The 17,424-nt window shown below is 38.2% G+C and overlaps 1 protein-coding gene across 2 annotated transcripts in view; it reads right to left on the bottom strand.

Moving 5' to 3' along the window:
* Window positions 1–343: 343 nt before the first annotated feature.
* Window positions 344–17,424, bottom strand: part of kiz (kizuna centrosomal protein) — a 34,430-nt gene continuing 17,349 nt past the window's right edge. The window contains exons 9-14 of one of the 2 annotated variants that reach the window (XM_066670001.1): window positions 15,215–15,380; window positions 13,703–13,765; window positions 11,903–11,998; window positions 11,338–11,392; window positions 3,233–3,282; window positions 344–2,260 (exon numbers count right to left, since the gene is read on the bottom strand). In XM_066670001.1, the coding sequence (XP_066526098.1) occupies window positions 2,157–2,260; window positions 3,233–3,282; window positions 11,338–11,392; window positions 11,903–11,998; window positions 13,703–13,765; window positions 15,215–15,380 (534 nt within the window). In that variant the 3' untranslated portion in view covers window positions 344–2,156. The remainder of the gene's footprint in view (window positions 2,261–3,232; window positions 3,283–11,337; window positions 11,393–11,902; window positions 11,999–13,702; window positions 13,766–15,214; window positions 15,381–17,424) is intronic. The other variant, XM_066669996.1, reaches the window with a different exon arrangement.

The following is a 17,424-nucleotide window of genomic DNA, read 5'->3' as shown; positions in this document are numbered from 1 at the left end:
AACATGTAATATGCAAATGGCACAATGCTGCCATATCATTGTTAATGAGAGTGTTTAACTTCCCTACTTGCTTTCATCTGGGTCTTCCTTTCTTTTATTGTCTGAGTTGCTGCTGCTGCTGCAAAGGACTTGAATGCTTGGTTTTCACTGAGGAGACGTAAAATAGAGCATGTCTGGGCTGAGATGCAGGCGAATATAAATTCAAAAACTAAAGTTTCTTGTCGTATGAATTCTGTATGTTTGACTCATCAGTGTCACAACTTCCAAGGATTAAATTGATATCAGCTCAGTTTTGAAAGACTGGAGTATACACTTAAGAGGACGCATAAAACCAAAGAGTGTCATGTACCATGATTTTATTTTATTTTATTTTTTTTAATGCTATGAAGTATATTGGTTCATGGATCCAGCATGAACCAGTGTACTCCATAAAAGTGTCACTTGCAGATTAACTATTCAAGGTCTGTGTACACAACAGAAGACTGCGCGCGGTTGCTACTGTAACGCTTTTTATCTCATTTGCATAAGCCACATACCACAGACTCTGAGATGCCTGCATGGGCTTGTGATGAACATTGCTTTCCAGGCTAAACTGCTTGAAGAGAAAGGTCCTTTAAAGAGAGTTTATTGTGCTGTTAGAGATCAGCACAACGTTACACTCGTGCAGCGCTATCTTCCACCACACAAGTATCTGTTGACATGATCCTTAACATAGACATTATGTGAGGGGAGCTTTTTAGCAAACTCCAAATGATGCAGGCAGGATTTTTGGTGTGCGTGCCACTCCGGGGTCAAGGCTGGCTACAGCCATTACTGCTAATGAGTGTGGAGTCCTACTTTAGCAGGTTCAGCCTCATAAAGTCACCTAAAAGCTGACTAATGGAATCCTACTGATGGACTGAATGCCAGTGCTTTTATATTATTACAGGATTCCGTGCCTTTGGTCATGCTAAATATATTACTGTGATGATAAAAAAAACCCCTAAACAAATGAACTTAGAGGCAGGAAAGGACTGCGACGCAGACAATATACCCCCACCCATGAAAGTCACAGGTGATGAGAAATATTAATGGCTGGGAAAACCGTTCTGGATATCAGTCTGAGGCAATTTCAATGCATGTTTTTTTTTCCTTCTCCCTCTAACTCCATTGCAAATGGCAGCACTTATTATCACTGATTAGCTGCTTTAACAAAACCCTCCTGCTATTATAATAATGCTTTTGTGATGTTGGATCTGCTCTGATTTGAATCCTTAAATGTATATTTTTTAAATTCGACTAAACTAATGCTAATACTGTATTTCACAAACAACAGATGATTGCGGTGGGGGCTATTGGATGGTGGTAATGTTTTATATCGCCTATTTACATTATACATGATACTAATGTCTTAAAAGCAGCACATCCCCCCTGACATCACTTTCAGCATCTTCAGAGCTGACTGTTAATGCAGAGAAGAGACACTAAGCACAAATTAAGCACTGAACTTCCGGTGCATAGAGTGAAATATGCATATGGATTCAAACATTTTAGACCTGCTGTAGAAAAAAGGTACACGTTTCCGCATTTGATCAAACGTAAGGTCTGCACACTAGCATACATTGTCGCATTAAGCCATCAAATGTTGTTCGTTTGCCACTACAAATATAGAGAGCATTTGTTTCTATATTGAGATGAGCGCGGCGCATTTTGTCCTTCTAAATGGGCCACAGGTACTTGAGCGAGTTCAAAGGTATTTCAGCAGCATCCAGAGAGGCCATTGTGCTCGGGCTTTTCAGAGGAGTTGACTCACAACATTCCACTCCAACTCCCTGACGCTAAAATGTGTTGAGATGCTTGCAACATCTGAAATGCATAATATTCAGCACAGAGCAAAGGAATCACTTTAAAAACCAAGTTTAATCTATTTCAACCAGGCCCAAGTGTTGTTCAGTTAAAGAGACTCAAGCAGGGTTAACGCCATTGTGTTTTGAAAACTCTCCATGTTCTTTGCCCACAATAAAGAGGTCTACCCTTATTCGTTTCGATGAAACATTAATATTATTTCTCTCTTAAGATTTTTGTTTACATAGTTTTACTAAGAAAGAAAATAAAAGGCAGTTCACACTGACAGCGCAATGACAGAGGACTAAAAACCCAAACTTGTCAGAGAAAACTTAGTCATAAAAGTCATCAAAATCATCGTTACTGGCGTTGTGGGATTGAGGACGTAAGGCCATTTCAATTTCAGAGTTGGTGTCATCTGAATCACCCCAAAATGCTGAGAACAAAAAAGAACAAAATTAATCTCGCACTGGAATAATGATGTTGAATAAGTGCCATATTTGCATTATTAATATTACTCATTCATGTGGTGTTCAGGAATAACAGGATTCGACAGTTATGATCCACTAGCCACATTAATGTCCTTGTCTCTTACTAAAGTCGGAATTATATCATTGCACTCACACAACAAAATACATGCGCTATAGACTAAGAAGGAGCTTTTTAACCAGTTCTGTTCGTCAATCCTCTGCATTTTACACAGAATACTACTCAACCTGCAAAACATACAAATATTCAACACTCTTGTGGGAAACTAGAGAATTTAACTTTATTGCATGGTGCTCAAGAGTAGAATCGGAAGAGATTCACACTTCATAGTTTAGTTGAATTTGTGTTTTAATCGAATATAATACAAGTTGTTTTCGTCTCCTAATATATATTCATTTACACAGCGTGTTAATTTAGTAACTAATTATTGTGCTGATTTTCAACAAAACTACACAATGACTTTGTTCTTCTTTCTTTGTCTAAGCAGCTCAAACTACATCAACTACTTTCTGAAAATAAGAAAGTCTGGTTACATTTTATACAACCATTCATTCACTGTCTGTAACTGTTTATCCAGTTCAGGGTCACAGTGGGTCCGGAGCCTACCCGGAACTACTAGGTGCAAAGCATTTTATACATATCATGTTTCTTGAATGTATTTTAATGTAATGATAGCATGCCCTTTTTCACTGCTCAGGTAAATGCCGAAGATTTTGCACAGTTCTGCAACGCAGCCAAGATCCAGATATCTCTGATAATATAATCTTAATAAATAAAACATTAATTTACTTTAAAAAATTCATCCAAAAACTTTCAAACAAGCATACCCATCCATTACTTAAAAAGTATTAGTTATGGTAAACATAACATCCAGGTCACCAAAGTAAAGTATTTCTAATGGTTTTGGTTATCGTCTTACCTTTAGACTGAACAACAGAGAATGCCTGGACTTTGTTATGTGGCTCCTCCCTGTAACAGGATGAAAAGAGTTAGATATCTAAACACATACAGAGTCTTTATTAAATATCAGCCATAACAACTGGCCCTTTTCATCTTGTATAAAGCAATGTCTGTGTTTGTACATCTGTATATCTAATTTGTTTTGAATATTTAAAAGAAAATAAGCTACATGCTTTGTGAAGAAAAAACTTTAATATGACGTTTTTCAACATATATTTTTCTAGGTTTAACATTAATATAAATTGACATAATGTTTACACCAGGCACATTTTATATTAAGTTTTTTTTAAGTGCATTATATTAAATTCAGCAAATCAGTAATCCACAATGTACAGAAATGTGTCCTCAGACACACACACACACACGAATACATCTATCAGCCATATGCTAAAAACCACTGACAGATGAAGTGAATAACACTGATTATCTCTGTGCACTGGCACATGTCATAATGGGCAAGCATATCAGAGTATCTCCAAAACAGCAGGCCTTGTGGTGTGACTGCATTGTTTAGTAACTACCAAAGTTGTTCAAGAAAGAACAACCAATGACTCAGTGACAATGTGCGTATACACAATGTTCATACAAAATGTAAAGAAAAGGTTGTCAAAACTGATAAGTCATAAAACAGACAAAAGACTGCTGCACTGTGAGCAGATGTTAACAAATCAGTGTACTATATATAAAGACCATTATTTAGCCAAGTAAGACATCACAACAATCGCAAAACAATGACGAGGTTTAAACAAGTGTACAAACTTTAACAAAACACCTTGTAAGTTTTTCATTTTCAAAAACGTACGTACTTCTAATGTAGTTACCCGTTTGGAGATGCGAAGTTTTGTAACGACACGATGATGATGATGAGAGTTTACATTCCAGAAATAGCACATCTGCCCAGAAATTCCCTCCAAACCTTACTATAATTTTTTGGATGCTTATGCTAAATCAGAGGAGCGCCATTTCCCTGCTAGGAGTATTTTCTGATAGGCCGAGTGGCCAAATAAACTTCCTTGACTCCTTTTCTAATTGTGCTGAAGGACCCAGTCAAGGCCCTCTTTATTCATAAGTGATCTGAGTGCAGGGTTGCTGGGTTCCCATAGCATCAGTGATATCTCTATGTAAATGAGTGACCCCTGACAAGCCTTTGATCTGAGGCAATGCATATGCAAGAGCCCTGGCTACTTTTCATACAGGCTTCCTCTTCAATTTACATCAGCACGGCGTCTATTCAGGCCCTGACAATGTAGTCTTCGGCCTCATCTTCATCAGCGTCCACTGCATTATCGTATATCCATATTGTTTATTCTGTTCTATTCTTCTATTTCTTTTGGTGTGGTTTTCTAGTAAATCTTCTCAGAGTAAGAAAAAAAAACTGCATGTTGTATTCAACTTTGCTGATCAATAAAAAAATGACAGTGGATCCATGAGTTCACTCATATTACACAGATAACCTCAGCTAACTGTGCTTGTATTTGGCATTTGCGAGGAGAGCAGTGCAGAACGATTCACAGTGTAAACAATATTTGCTGCTATAGGTTTACAGAAGGAAATTTACACTGGTAAAAGTGCTCAGATGGGACTGATTAGGAAGACTAGAGATATAAAACTTAGCTTCTATCAGAGCCATGCATTAAGACGTAAAAATTAAGATCAGGATTCACTCAGCAAGGCTTTTATTACCTGATGAACTCAAGCACATGAATTTTTAGATTTTCCCCAAACACAAGAATTTTAAAAAATTATTAAAAAAAAAAAAGTTTTATTTTATTAATTATAAATATATTTTTTAATAAATACACGCCATGTGAAAACAGATTACTGTGACTCCAGCACATTCTCCCACATAAAAGCAGCAATAAAATGTATTAATATAGTACAAACATAGATAGAAGCACACAATTGCTGTCGGAACATTAACTTCCACTGAAAGCCAAGTTTTGTTATTGATAAAAGGTTAGATATAAAAAATAAAATGATTTCTCTAAGCAGTTACTGTACCTTCAGTACTTAACATTATAATGAAAACAAATGAACATACATATTTTCTTGTTAACCCTCTCCTGTCTGCTTTTAGCAACTGTCTGTATATTTAGATAATTTTTTTCTGTATTATTTATATTATAATGTGTGTGTGTGTGTGCGTCACAACAAGTTTTTCTAGACAGATAACAAAGAAGAAAGAAGAATCATCCAAACACTGTAAAATACAACAGGATTCTTTATTCTTCTTGAATAAAAATGTATTGATATCCTTGCTAGAAGAGTCCAAAGAACATAAATTTAGTCCCTGAATTTATTTTATTCTATGAGCTGTTGTGGTACACACACACCTAGGTTTAATTATTTATTTTTTTAAATGTAAACAACTGAAATGCAAATTATACACATAATTATAATAGTACATGTCTAATTTTATTATTTTTACCATCACAAGCACTATTATACTGCAAACACACTGTGGTATAAATGTTTTTTAAGCAGCAGCATAATTCAAAAACTAAAACAATGGAAAGGCAAGGCAGGGCAAAATAAATAAATAAATAAATAAATAAATAAAATAAAATAAAATAAAATCCTTCCTATTCAAGCACAGAGATGTTAAATTTGCAGCATTCTTTTTGTTTAACTGCTCCAAATATCCACAACAACATTTGAGGCTTTCCTTTCTCTTGTGCCCATAACAAGCACAATAATAAATCCATATTTCAGCGTAAATTGGGCTATTCTTTTATATAACTTGCGTGCCATGGGAACGCTCCATCAGATGCTGCTCTTCAGACAGGGACGGGTCTGATTTCAAGACACGATTACCATAGAGAGCTGCGGATGCCACTGACCCCTCCAGTCTAATATTCCATTTCCATAAACATTTATGCCAGTTCATCTTGCGCTGAGGTTCACTTAATTGAGGCAACGAATCTGAATATGTAAGACTGGACCGGCGACTGTTTGGCTGAGTCTCATACACAGAGGTGAATGTAATGTGTAAAATGATGCAAATTACCACTTTGACGGAAACCTCTCTTTTGCCTCTGCTATGGAGCTTGTTTTTTTTTCTCCTCTCTCTCTCTCTCTGTTTTTTTTAAACACCCCCCCCCCCCCCATTGCACATTGTTTTGTGCATTTGGGTGTATTTGTGATGTTGGACGCAGAGTGCCCCTGCTCATTTCCATGCAAGCAGTTTATACATTAATATATGGCATGTGTGGGTTGCTGTTATGAGTCTGAACTGAGAATAAACCACTGACGGTTAGATTCAGTGAGCTACATGTAAATATACTGTGTTCCAGGCTTGGCATCTGGGCAGTGATTTTCATAACACCACAGATCTCACATGATTATAGGCGTGTGATTAAACACAATGAAAGAAGGTGAGGATGTCTCTCCACTCCTAATATAGCTTTTGAAAATAAATAAATAAAATATATGTAGTTCCTGAGCTAAGTTTATTACCACATACCATACCAGAGCCACTTAAACATGGCTCTCTTCAGAGGGATGGCAACACAAACAAGATGGAAGGAAAGCATGGGGAAAAAGCACGGAAGAAAGCAAAGAAGAAAAAACACCAACACAAATTAGATGGAAGGAATATTTAAGGGAAGAAAAACACGCAGAAGGTAAAAAAGAGACACAAAGTAATAAACCAATAAAGAAAGAAGAAAATAACAAAGAAATATTAATGTCTCATTTGAATGCTTTAAAAAAAAAACCCAAACAACTGAATATACTAAAAAAAAAGGAAAATGTGTCAGTGGAGAAGGTCAAGAATCATTTCAAAATGACAATCATATGCTGCAATGAGTCCCTCATGGTCACGAGAACAATTCCTTTCATCTACCTACCTACCATAAAAATAAATAAATAAATAAATACATTAAAGATAAATAAATAAATTAACATCTGCCCACCCACGCAGAAACGCTAATAGCATATGCACTCTGGAACAGTGTTTGTGTAAGGATGCAGAAATGAGGCAGTGGCGCCATTCTCACCTCCTCCTACACTGAGGCCTGCAGTGAGATCTAGCACTGAGCAGGAGAAGCAGCTGATTGGGGATTGATTAAAGGACTGCAGCTCACTGCAGGGGGCTCACAATGAGGTAATGACTGTCACAAGAGCAGCCCGAGCGCCCTCTATGTGCCACGGCCTGCTTCTCATACTCTCAGCCTCAGCAAGCCTAAATATGACTGCCCTCTGCTGGCCAAACTGGAGAACTGCAGCCTAGGGTACACTCTCCCCAAAAAAAGTACGGTAGCGGTACATTCTTGGCACTAAATGGTACAAATGGACCTTTGAAAAGGTACAACAGTTATTTTAAAGTCCAGTGTATTCCATAAATATACATTACATTCTATTATGCAGAAGAAGAGGTGAATATTTGTAATATTTCATTATATATCCGTGTAAAATAAAACAACACACTTTTAAAATCTACAATTATAATAGAATATGATCCTCCTCTGGATAACACCATAGACAGTTTCTCTGATGGTGTAGTGGGAGACGACTGTTGAGCCAGAGGAACTCTATCTGTTTACACACCCCTGTAGACCTTTTCAGGATCAGTCAGTAACAACACTGACAGTTCCAACACTTTCAGGATCAGCAAGTAAAAGCATGTGCTAAAAGCCTGAACAGATTCAGGATCAGTTAGTTATGACATGATCCTGAAACTGGGTGGAATTTCAGCAGATCTGCTTACAGAATGTGCTGATTGTCTGAACAGCTTCAGGACAGCTTTCTGGATCCATTAGTTACAGCATGTGCCAAGTTGCAGGATGTACCGAGAGTCCATACAATTTCAGGATCAGTTAGTTACAGAATGTGCTGAGAATTTGTGCACTTTCGGGGTCAGTGAGTTGTGCTCATCAGAAACATTCATATGTCCATATTTTTACATATAGTCTGTTAAATTAAAATGATAAATAGTGCTAAATATTACTTTTTAGGAGAAAGGGAGAAAAAAAATTCTATTTTATTTTATTAAATTGGAAAGTTTCTCACAAAATGTCCACATAGTGTAAACTGTGCTGTGTATAAGGTTACATAACCATACATGGGCTAGACAATCATGCTAGAACCTTATAACTTAGGCATTATCTTATAAAAATTAATAATACTGAAAGCATACAGATATGTCCAGGACAATAAAGTTATAGCTTCCAGTGCCTTTACTTAAATAACAAGGAAAAACATTTCTTTTTAACCCAAAACTTAAAATATTTAAAAAAAATCCAAAATCCTTCAGTGTCAGATTATAGTATTTCAATTAAACAAAATATGTATTTTCTTTCTCCTGTAAAGTTACTATCTGATAAACATATAAATGAAAAAAATATTAATAACAAGGAGAAACTCTAATCTTTAGAACAACTGAGTGTGTTCGGTGAAGGAAAGAAAAATTCTGAGAAATTATATCTACATTTATTTGGACTGTTACTAAAAAAAACTTCTGTTTTGTGAATTAATCCTTCATTAAAATACATTAGGAGCATCTGACAGAATTTAATGTGCAGTGGCTGGCGTCAGAAACCAAACTTGTATTCTTGTAACCAACATATCCATATCTATATATATATATATATATACACTTAAATGCAATATATAAACACCAATAAATAAACACTTTACCGGCTCTATATTGACAAGTGTCAGAATAGAGCACAAAGAAGCAGTGACCCCCACTGGCTGGTACTGATAAATGCTGCCACAAACAGCGCTCTCTGTCTTTGAGAGTCTCTATCTCTCACTCTCACTCTCTCTCTCTCTCACATACACAACACACACACCCACTAATTCACAAGTGTCTAGCTGATGGGTCAGGAGGACTATTGTTGGGATGGGCGTTTGTGTGTGTAAGCATTACGTGCTGTCTCCCCTCCCTCGGCCACACAACTCTGTGTGAAGCAAGTGCACGTGCCTCGAGCAAATTAAATATCTGCTCAAACCACTCCTAATATCCCCAAGCCACTGGATTGTTCTCTGCAATCACTATATGTCCCAAATGCCTAGTGGATTTTGCTGCAATGCATAAATAAATAAACAATTAAAGATATAAACAAGCAAGTGATCTTGTGTTTCTCAGCGCCAGAGCACATGCCTACAGTAGAGGAGGACACAATGGCAGCAGGAGAGGAGGAAGCTGTGGCATGCACCCCTAAACAAAGCAGGGGAACAAGTGGTCTTTACATGGAGTGCAGCTGCTTATTCCAACTCTCTCTCGGTCCAGCATCATGCCTTTCATCCACACTCAAGCACAAAGCACTGTCGCTTCATGTGCCACAATGCTGACTAAAGATTTCGAATAGCCCATCCTTAATAAACTGTAGTTGATCTGTCTGCTTCCACAGTCATTAATAATACAGGACCCAAACAGAAAAGCAACACTGTGCTCTTAAAAAAAGTATCTCCCAGCAATATGCAGGGTTGGGAGAGAGAGAGTGGGGGGCTGGGGGGGTGTAAGAGGAATATGAAAGACCCCAATTCTCTCCAGTGGCATAATAGTGAAATGAGCACATATAAATGTGTTAAGAGTATCTCTTGCATCTTGTATGGACTGCATGTATTTAATCTGGAAAGCTTATTAAGGGCCGAGTCATTGCTATGCAAAGCAGCGCCCGTCGCTTTTCTCTGCTCCTTTCAGCCGAGTGCAGTGTTTGGCCAATAGGCCTGGCCCCCCGCCTCCCATTGGGCATTCATAACATGCAACATTTGCACAATGTATCTCTCAAAGGCTGCTGAATAGGGAGCCTTAATACTCATGTAAACAACTGCAAACCAATTACTTAATGAATCGGCCCCACACATAATGAGGAGCAGCACAAAGGCCCATAAATGCATTTTTTGCACCAAAGCCCCTGCTTTAAACTCCAATCCCTCAGCTGTAGCCTCGGCTTAACTGCCACATCGTAATTATGGCTAAGACAACAGAGAAGCAGCCATTTTTTTGGGCCCAGCCAGCGTCTTTTGATGTTGCTCATCAGCTCAGTAACATAATAACAGTAATAAGTGAGAGAGAGAGAGAGAGAGAGAGAGAGAGAGAAGGCAAGGGAGAAAGAGAAAGAGAGAAGCAGTGAGAGAAAGAGAGAGAGAGAGAGAGAGAGAGGGGCACATGTTCTGCCAGTGTTTGAGTGCTGGGCACTTGTGGAAGCAATAAAGCGCAAGAAGTGACTACAGCGAGAGGCATTCTCAAACACTTGGAAATGAAAGTTTTCACAAGGGAAGCACACAATATTGAAGATACCTGTCACTTTTTAGATCCTAAATTGATGTGCAATTTAAAACCAAAAATCAACAAAACAAAAACAAAACAATGTAACCTCAAGACGGAAAAAAGAAATGGCAATTTAGAGGTGAAGGGTTGGAGGAAGGGGGTCTGAGTGAACACATTCTGAGGAGTCTTCCGTAGCTAGTGACTATGAGGTGGGGTTGAGAGGTGGGGGGTTATGATCTGAAAGCATCTAGCCCTAGTGATGGCTCATGTTTATTAATGCAGCCATTCATTGGGTAGGCCATGGCATCCATCAGAGAGCGCTGATAGAGTGTGGCCATTATGCCCTTCCCTCGGCTAATAGTGTACGCTAGCAGAGAGGGAGAGAGAGGGAGAGAGACAGAGAGAGAGAGGAGGCAGGCAGTCATTGATAGAAAGAGTGGGCGAAAAAAAGAAAGTAGTATAGAGGAGGGGCAGCAGACTTCTGGCCCTTGTGTCGGCACGGCGCTTGGTAATCACATGAAATCAAAGACGATTACTCCTCATAATGTTTGCCCACCCATTACCTGCTCTAATGCATTCACAGTGAAGAGGTGCATCAGCACAGAGAGCACGCGCCTCTACATTTCTTAGCTGATTGTATGAAGATCTATTGATGTGAATCCAAAATATCCTTCTCTTGAGCTTTCTGCCATTCAAAGCCCTGATTTGGGAAGGCAATCAAATAAGCCATTTGCCATGGAAGAATTCTTAGAATAAGGAAGTAGTGAGCTCAACTGCTGGGCATTATGCACAGCACCTAACCTTTAAGAAAAACATCACATGAATTAAAATGTATAGAATCTTACCAAGAGTCTTGAAGGAGCTTCTTGCTACTCTCTGGCTTTTTAATATCTGTGAAACCTTAGAAGAAGGGTTACAAGGACACTTAACAATGTTTGAAATTACTACAGCACACTTGCCATAGTATATTATGAATAGGTTACCATACATGAATAGGACATTTTATCCAACAGCTTGTTTAGCTTGTTTAGATTTCTGCTATAGGACATAAACAAATTAATGTTTGGGGATTTTTAAAATGTACCTTTTAATTTCTACAGGACTGTTATATAAAATGAATAGAATACTTGTGTTGCTTAAGAATTTTGCACAGTCACTGTCAGCTCTATTTTATATTTTTACACTGCATGAACATTTCATGACAAATGAACCAACAGAAATGGCTTAAAATGACCAAGAAAATAAGTTACCCTCTATACAGTGTAATGATATTAACAATATGTTTCTACTCCTGAAAATATTCCAGCCATTGTGGAGATATAAAGTTTTGTTCTGACAGTGACAATATGACTATATTGAATATAATAAATATTGAAAACAGTGCAGAGCCAGGATCCTGAGTCCACCTACCTGACGTTTCCAAATCAGAACCATCTTCCTCGTGTGTGTTTGTCCACTGCTTCTCTTGTGTTACTGACTGTTTAAGCAGCTGATATGCTTTTGTCTCTAAAATCAAGAAGGAAAAAGAAAGAAACACACACAAAAAATCAGCTGATCAAATATTTACCCAAGACCTGGGTTTCCAACTTTCCAGAGCCTCCGTGTTTAACAAACCAACTGGACCCTTTTGAGTGCTCTGATGAGCAAAGAGAGGAGGTGGAAAACACAGAGAGGCAGCACTGAAGTATTGATTTAGTCCAGACACACTGACAGACAGCCGTAGCTGTGCAACAAGAAGAGCACCATCCTTTTGTGTTATCACTACATCTGGCAGACTTCCATTCAAACAAACTGTCCTTCAGTTTCCTGAAACTCTGAAAGGAAGTCATCGATGATGGAGCGACTTCAATCTGGACTGCAGACTCCTTAATCAAGCTTTATCTTGGGGGGGGCATGAAATCAAACATTTTTGCTGCATGTTTGCTGCTGCTGCCGAATGTGTAGGTTAAATTCTTATGAGTGAAGATTTGCCTGTTTCACTCATGTTTCTTACAACTCACACCTTATTGAGATCTTCAATAATCAATGCAATGCAACATTCAAGGTATTTTAGATGATATATGGGATTCAGTCATGTTGCTTAAGGATGCTTATTTAATCCATGAGTTATTTTAAAAATACCTTACAATGGTCATTAATTTCAATAATGATAAAGTTCACCTTTTGTGCAGGTTTGTAAACAAGACAACAAATAGAGGAATAAAACAGTCAGGCCTCAACAGCTAGAAAGACCTTTTATCACTAAACTATCTATGAGTCATGCCTTCAAAGTGTATTGCGCAGCTGCATGGAAAGATGACAAAATACATTGCAGTGCCCCATTATCTTGATATTTCTAGTGCCGTTGATGCATAACTTTCAACAGCAGAACAGCATTTGCGTTTCCCATTTTAATGACTGAGAAATACAAGCATTAGTTACACTGAGAAAATCTGAAAGTTACTTTCATGTATGCTACATAGCTTACCAAAACACCATTGTGCACATATAGCAATGGGCAGGGACATGAAAAAGGTTATATTTAGATTGTTGGAATGTTTGCTGTGATGACTGCAAAAGAAACTGCACACTAAGTCCCCACCATCCGCCTGTAAACATCTTCTAAGTAGGCAGCACCAGCAGAGGCGGTTTTTGTACTACCATGTCTTTGATTAGTTGCAGTGAGAAGCTGGACTTCTTTCTGTTGGCCTTGCACTTTGGGGAGGCCAGCAGATGAAAGGCACAGTATGAAATCAGATAGCCAAGTGGAATAATGGACAGTTTTACATTTCTGAGCCTGGTGCTGGGGACTTGCTACCCTGGACTCTTAAAGACATGCCTTCACATCCAGTCTTTTCAAGTCTGCTTCTAGCCGCCATTGTTTAGAAGATAATGAGAACCAATGCCGGATCTCGTGTGGCACCCCCCACCCGGCAAGCGGACAATTAAACGGCCACATTATGCTGCCCAAGAAGCTCAGTTTCACCCACACCGAGGAGGGGAATGGGGGAAAGACATGTTAGAGACAAGCTTGTTTTCTCTGACGATAATTAGAGGACCTGCTCTACTCTTCAGGTGGGACTTTGACCCCCGATTCACCTTGATCATCCTTCCACAGCTATCCATTGGGGTGGGGGGGGGGGGACCCCCCATTATCCACTGAGACAGGAGAAAGACAAAACAAGCACAGAAGAACTCCCAAACGGGCGGTTCTCGGCACTGCCTTTTTACCTCTAATAGGAATACTTTCCACAGGGCTTTGGTCGGCACTGTCCTCTTCACCACTTTGTACTCCTGGAAGAAAGGAGAGAGAGAGTGAGAAATGGACAGAATGAGAAAGAGAGAGAGATATGCAGGGGGGCTGTTGAGCAGTTTTTTTTTTGTATCTGAACAGCAAGACTGATGAGGACAGAGACTGTAATAGGTTTAAAAGGGGAAAAAAAGGTCCATGAGGCTTTATCAGACAGAAGAAATGGAATTTTGAAACAGTGTTTTCTTCTGAGGACCACAAAGCCCCAGCACCCTGCTATATCTTTACTAGAATGGAAAACACTATATAGGGACTTTCCATCACAGCATCACACATCAACGCTTACAGCGTGAGCTCGTCTGCCTTGTTGTAGAATACTTCCAGTTTCTTTCTGTGACCTGTGGGGCGGCAAGTACTCTAACCATCTGCCTCAATTTCTGCTTTAAGTGGGCGTGGCTCTTATTTCCACTTGGTTCTCTAGGTGAACTAACGAATAATTTGCTGCCTTTTTGGCTGTTATCGCCGCAGAAAACAACAGACAAGAAATTAATTTCCACAGACACTAGTTAAAATGAGTTTAGTCTGATAGATTTACCTAAACGAGTTACTGTACTGACAACAGGACTAAAAGACTGAAAAAAAAAAGAAATGACAATAATAATACTCACAAAAACGTCCCTTATATTACATATTTAATAATAATTTAGTCAAATAATAAGTTTTTGGTTGTTTGTATTGCAAATGCAGAGAACCCATAATTGCTGGGGTTATGGGGATTGAGCAGTAAAACCCAAAGGGCATAATGTTAGCTTTAAAAAACATCCTACATTCATATTTTTAAAAACAGTTTTTCATTAATATCAAAGATTAATTGTATGTTCCCAGACCTGTTATAAAATTATAATATGTTCTTTTTATTGGTTTATGCAAAAACGGTTTTGCAGCCGTTTGTACTTGGAAGAGAAGATATAAATGCACTTCCTTCATGGCTATATGCACATTAACCAATAAATTAATATTTTGAACAATTTGGGGTTGGGATTCTTTACATTCCAAGACTGACCAAAGGAAAGCATTAAGTAATTTCTCGCTGTAATGTTATAACAAATTTTAAATAACCACAGAAAATTTCACCCCAAGACTAATACAGACACCATGGTTTTATGAATGTTTTTTTTTTTCCCCCCACTGTGCTGCAACTTAGGAATGCAGCTGCTGAGATTATATCTCACCCTAAGCACCCCTTCCAATGCTTAAGCTGTATTTAATCATATTTGATGAAACCAATGAACGGTAACACGTTGATGTAGTGTTCACTGAATAAAATGTCACATGCTCTTTGTTTTTTTCATTATGTATAACAGTAAGAAAATATTTTCTTGTTGGGATATTTGAACTTTGTTAAATTTATTTATATCTGAGCGGCAAAAATGTTAAAGTTGTCATGCCTCATGTTAAGTACAGAGAGCGAGTAGTCCTGAATGGGCACTGACCTTGTGTTGCAGTAGTGCTGTATGATTTCTTGGAGGGTCTGGCTGGTTTGATCTCCAGGCTGTCGTTCAGGAGTGAGGGTAAGCTGCTGCAAGAGGACTCCTCACTCTCTGACAAGAGATGGGTCTCAGCTGCATGGGTCAAAAGCCTCTTCAACAGCACTTCGGCCTGTATTCCACACACACACACACACACACACACACACACCTGTAAAACCACCCCCAAAATCAGATTATGCCAAAATTCCTCATTTATTCCTCAAATTATGCTCATTTAATAACATTAACTGCACTGTCAAAATGCAAACAAAGTATCATATGTAGTGTCAAGCAAAAATTGAGAATGAAAATCTAAACAGAAAATCATTGCTACCATGCATATTTAAAAACATTAAAATTAGCTACTCATGTTGCCCGCTAACACAATTACATCACCAAATTAGAAGGGCAAAAGTTCCTAAATCCTAGGATGTCTCTCAGAATGTAATTACTGATTTCGTTTATGTACCATTTTTGCCTCAACTCAACACATGCAATTCATAGTTTGCTTGCTGCAGTATAATGACTGTGAATTCCAACCCCCGTATTAAATGATTGCAGCAGATGGCTTAAATAATCCTTACAAATTGTGCTTTTTCTAGCACTAACTTTCTATTTTCAATCGCAACCCTGAAATGGACTAAGTGGAAATATGATGAGAGAGACGAAATGCAAAATGACCTTTTTGACCACTTAGAGGTAGAGACACCCGATGGGGTATGGCAGATATCAAATTAAAGATTTATTTGATTGTTTTGTCTCCAGTTGTATTACTGATAACAATATATTCAATTAGTGATGTAATCAGCTGATGATATCCAGATGACCTCATCCACTTACATTATCTCTTTACAGAAAAAAAAACACTATCAGAAAGAATATTTTACGAGAAGTAAAAGCCTGATAGCTTATGATGGCATCTTTGAACATATCTCTACACCAATCACTATCTCTATTCCTCAAAGCCCACCACTCAGATCAAGACAGCTGTTCATAACTTTTAACAAGCATTAATGTTGGAAGCATTACTTGATCAACAGATCTAAACACTTCAAACATGTGACTCCAGCATTTGAGTGGCAAGCTACAGATCAGTAAAACGCAGATGAACAGATTCAGGCAGAAACATCTGAGTGTACCGCTCCATTCTGAGTAACAAATCATTTTCTCTGGATAATTCATTGATATCTATTCATCCTTTCAGACCCACAACATTAAGCGTTCTACTCATAATAAAGGGACAGAGAGAAAGAGATGTAATTCACTGCTTTTAAGATTGGAAAATGAAAGAGTTAGAAATGTATGAAGAAACTGGCCAGTAAAAAGCATTATTGGCCAAGATTTTTTGATGTCCAACGTTTGTGTCTTTAGTAACTGATAGCCATGTTTATAGCCACCACCATCATTCAAATTGACTATTCAGAACATCATACACTTATGTTTCTTTTTTACCACAGCAAGTTAAATTTTTGCAGGACCGCATACTGGGCCAGCCTAGAAGAGGCATTTTCGTTTACTGACTGACAGACTCCTAATGTTGAAATGCACGTGCATGAGTAGGAACTGTAAGTTCAACCATATTTCAGAGAGACAACTTAAGGTGGTACTAGTACACTGTCTGTCGTTAGTTCAGCCATATTTCACATTCCTGTGAAATGAACTAAATTCTGAACCTTTTGGTGCATTTCCACGGACATAAACTGGTTCACAAACCAGAAAAATTAATTCTCAACTGCAACCAAAGAACAATAGGCCCTTCAGCTCAAACCGTGGCTAAATAATAGGGAAATAAGTGTTTGGGGCAACACTAATGTGCTTTGGCCAGAGCATCGGCTCAGCGTTGGTTAGTTCACAAGCTCAGCAGGACGGCTTGGAACTCTGCAACATTTACACACCTATTATATCTCACAGAGAGGAGGACTGCTGAATTTGTCTTATTTCACGTGTGTGTGTGTGTGTGTCTTTAGTGGGGAGACATTTTGTGGCGTTAATGTGTTTATAAAACCCCATGGAGATGTGCACAGCCACATTAAAAGTGGTTTACTCTAACCAGTTACACTGAATAAATAAGTAATTGTCATTCTTAAAATAAACAAAATGTTCTTGGTCATCTTTGTTCTAGTATTTATTTTTAAATAAAATTAACAAGAAAACCACTGATCCCGGTGTTATAT

Source organism: Hoplias malabaricus, chromosome 1 (assembly GCF_029633855.1).
Source record: "Hoplias malabaricus isolate fHopMal1 chromosome 1, fHopMal1.hap1, whole genome shotgun sequence".
In the NCBI taxonomy this organism is placed as follows: Eukaryota; Metazoa; Chordata; class Actinopteri; order Characiformes; family Erythrinidae; genus Hoplias; species Hoplias malabaricus.
The sequence above is the reverse complement of the archived record's forward strand: the minus strand, read 5'-3'. Positions and strand labels throughout refer to the sequence as shown.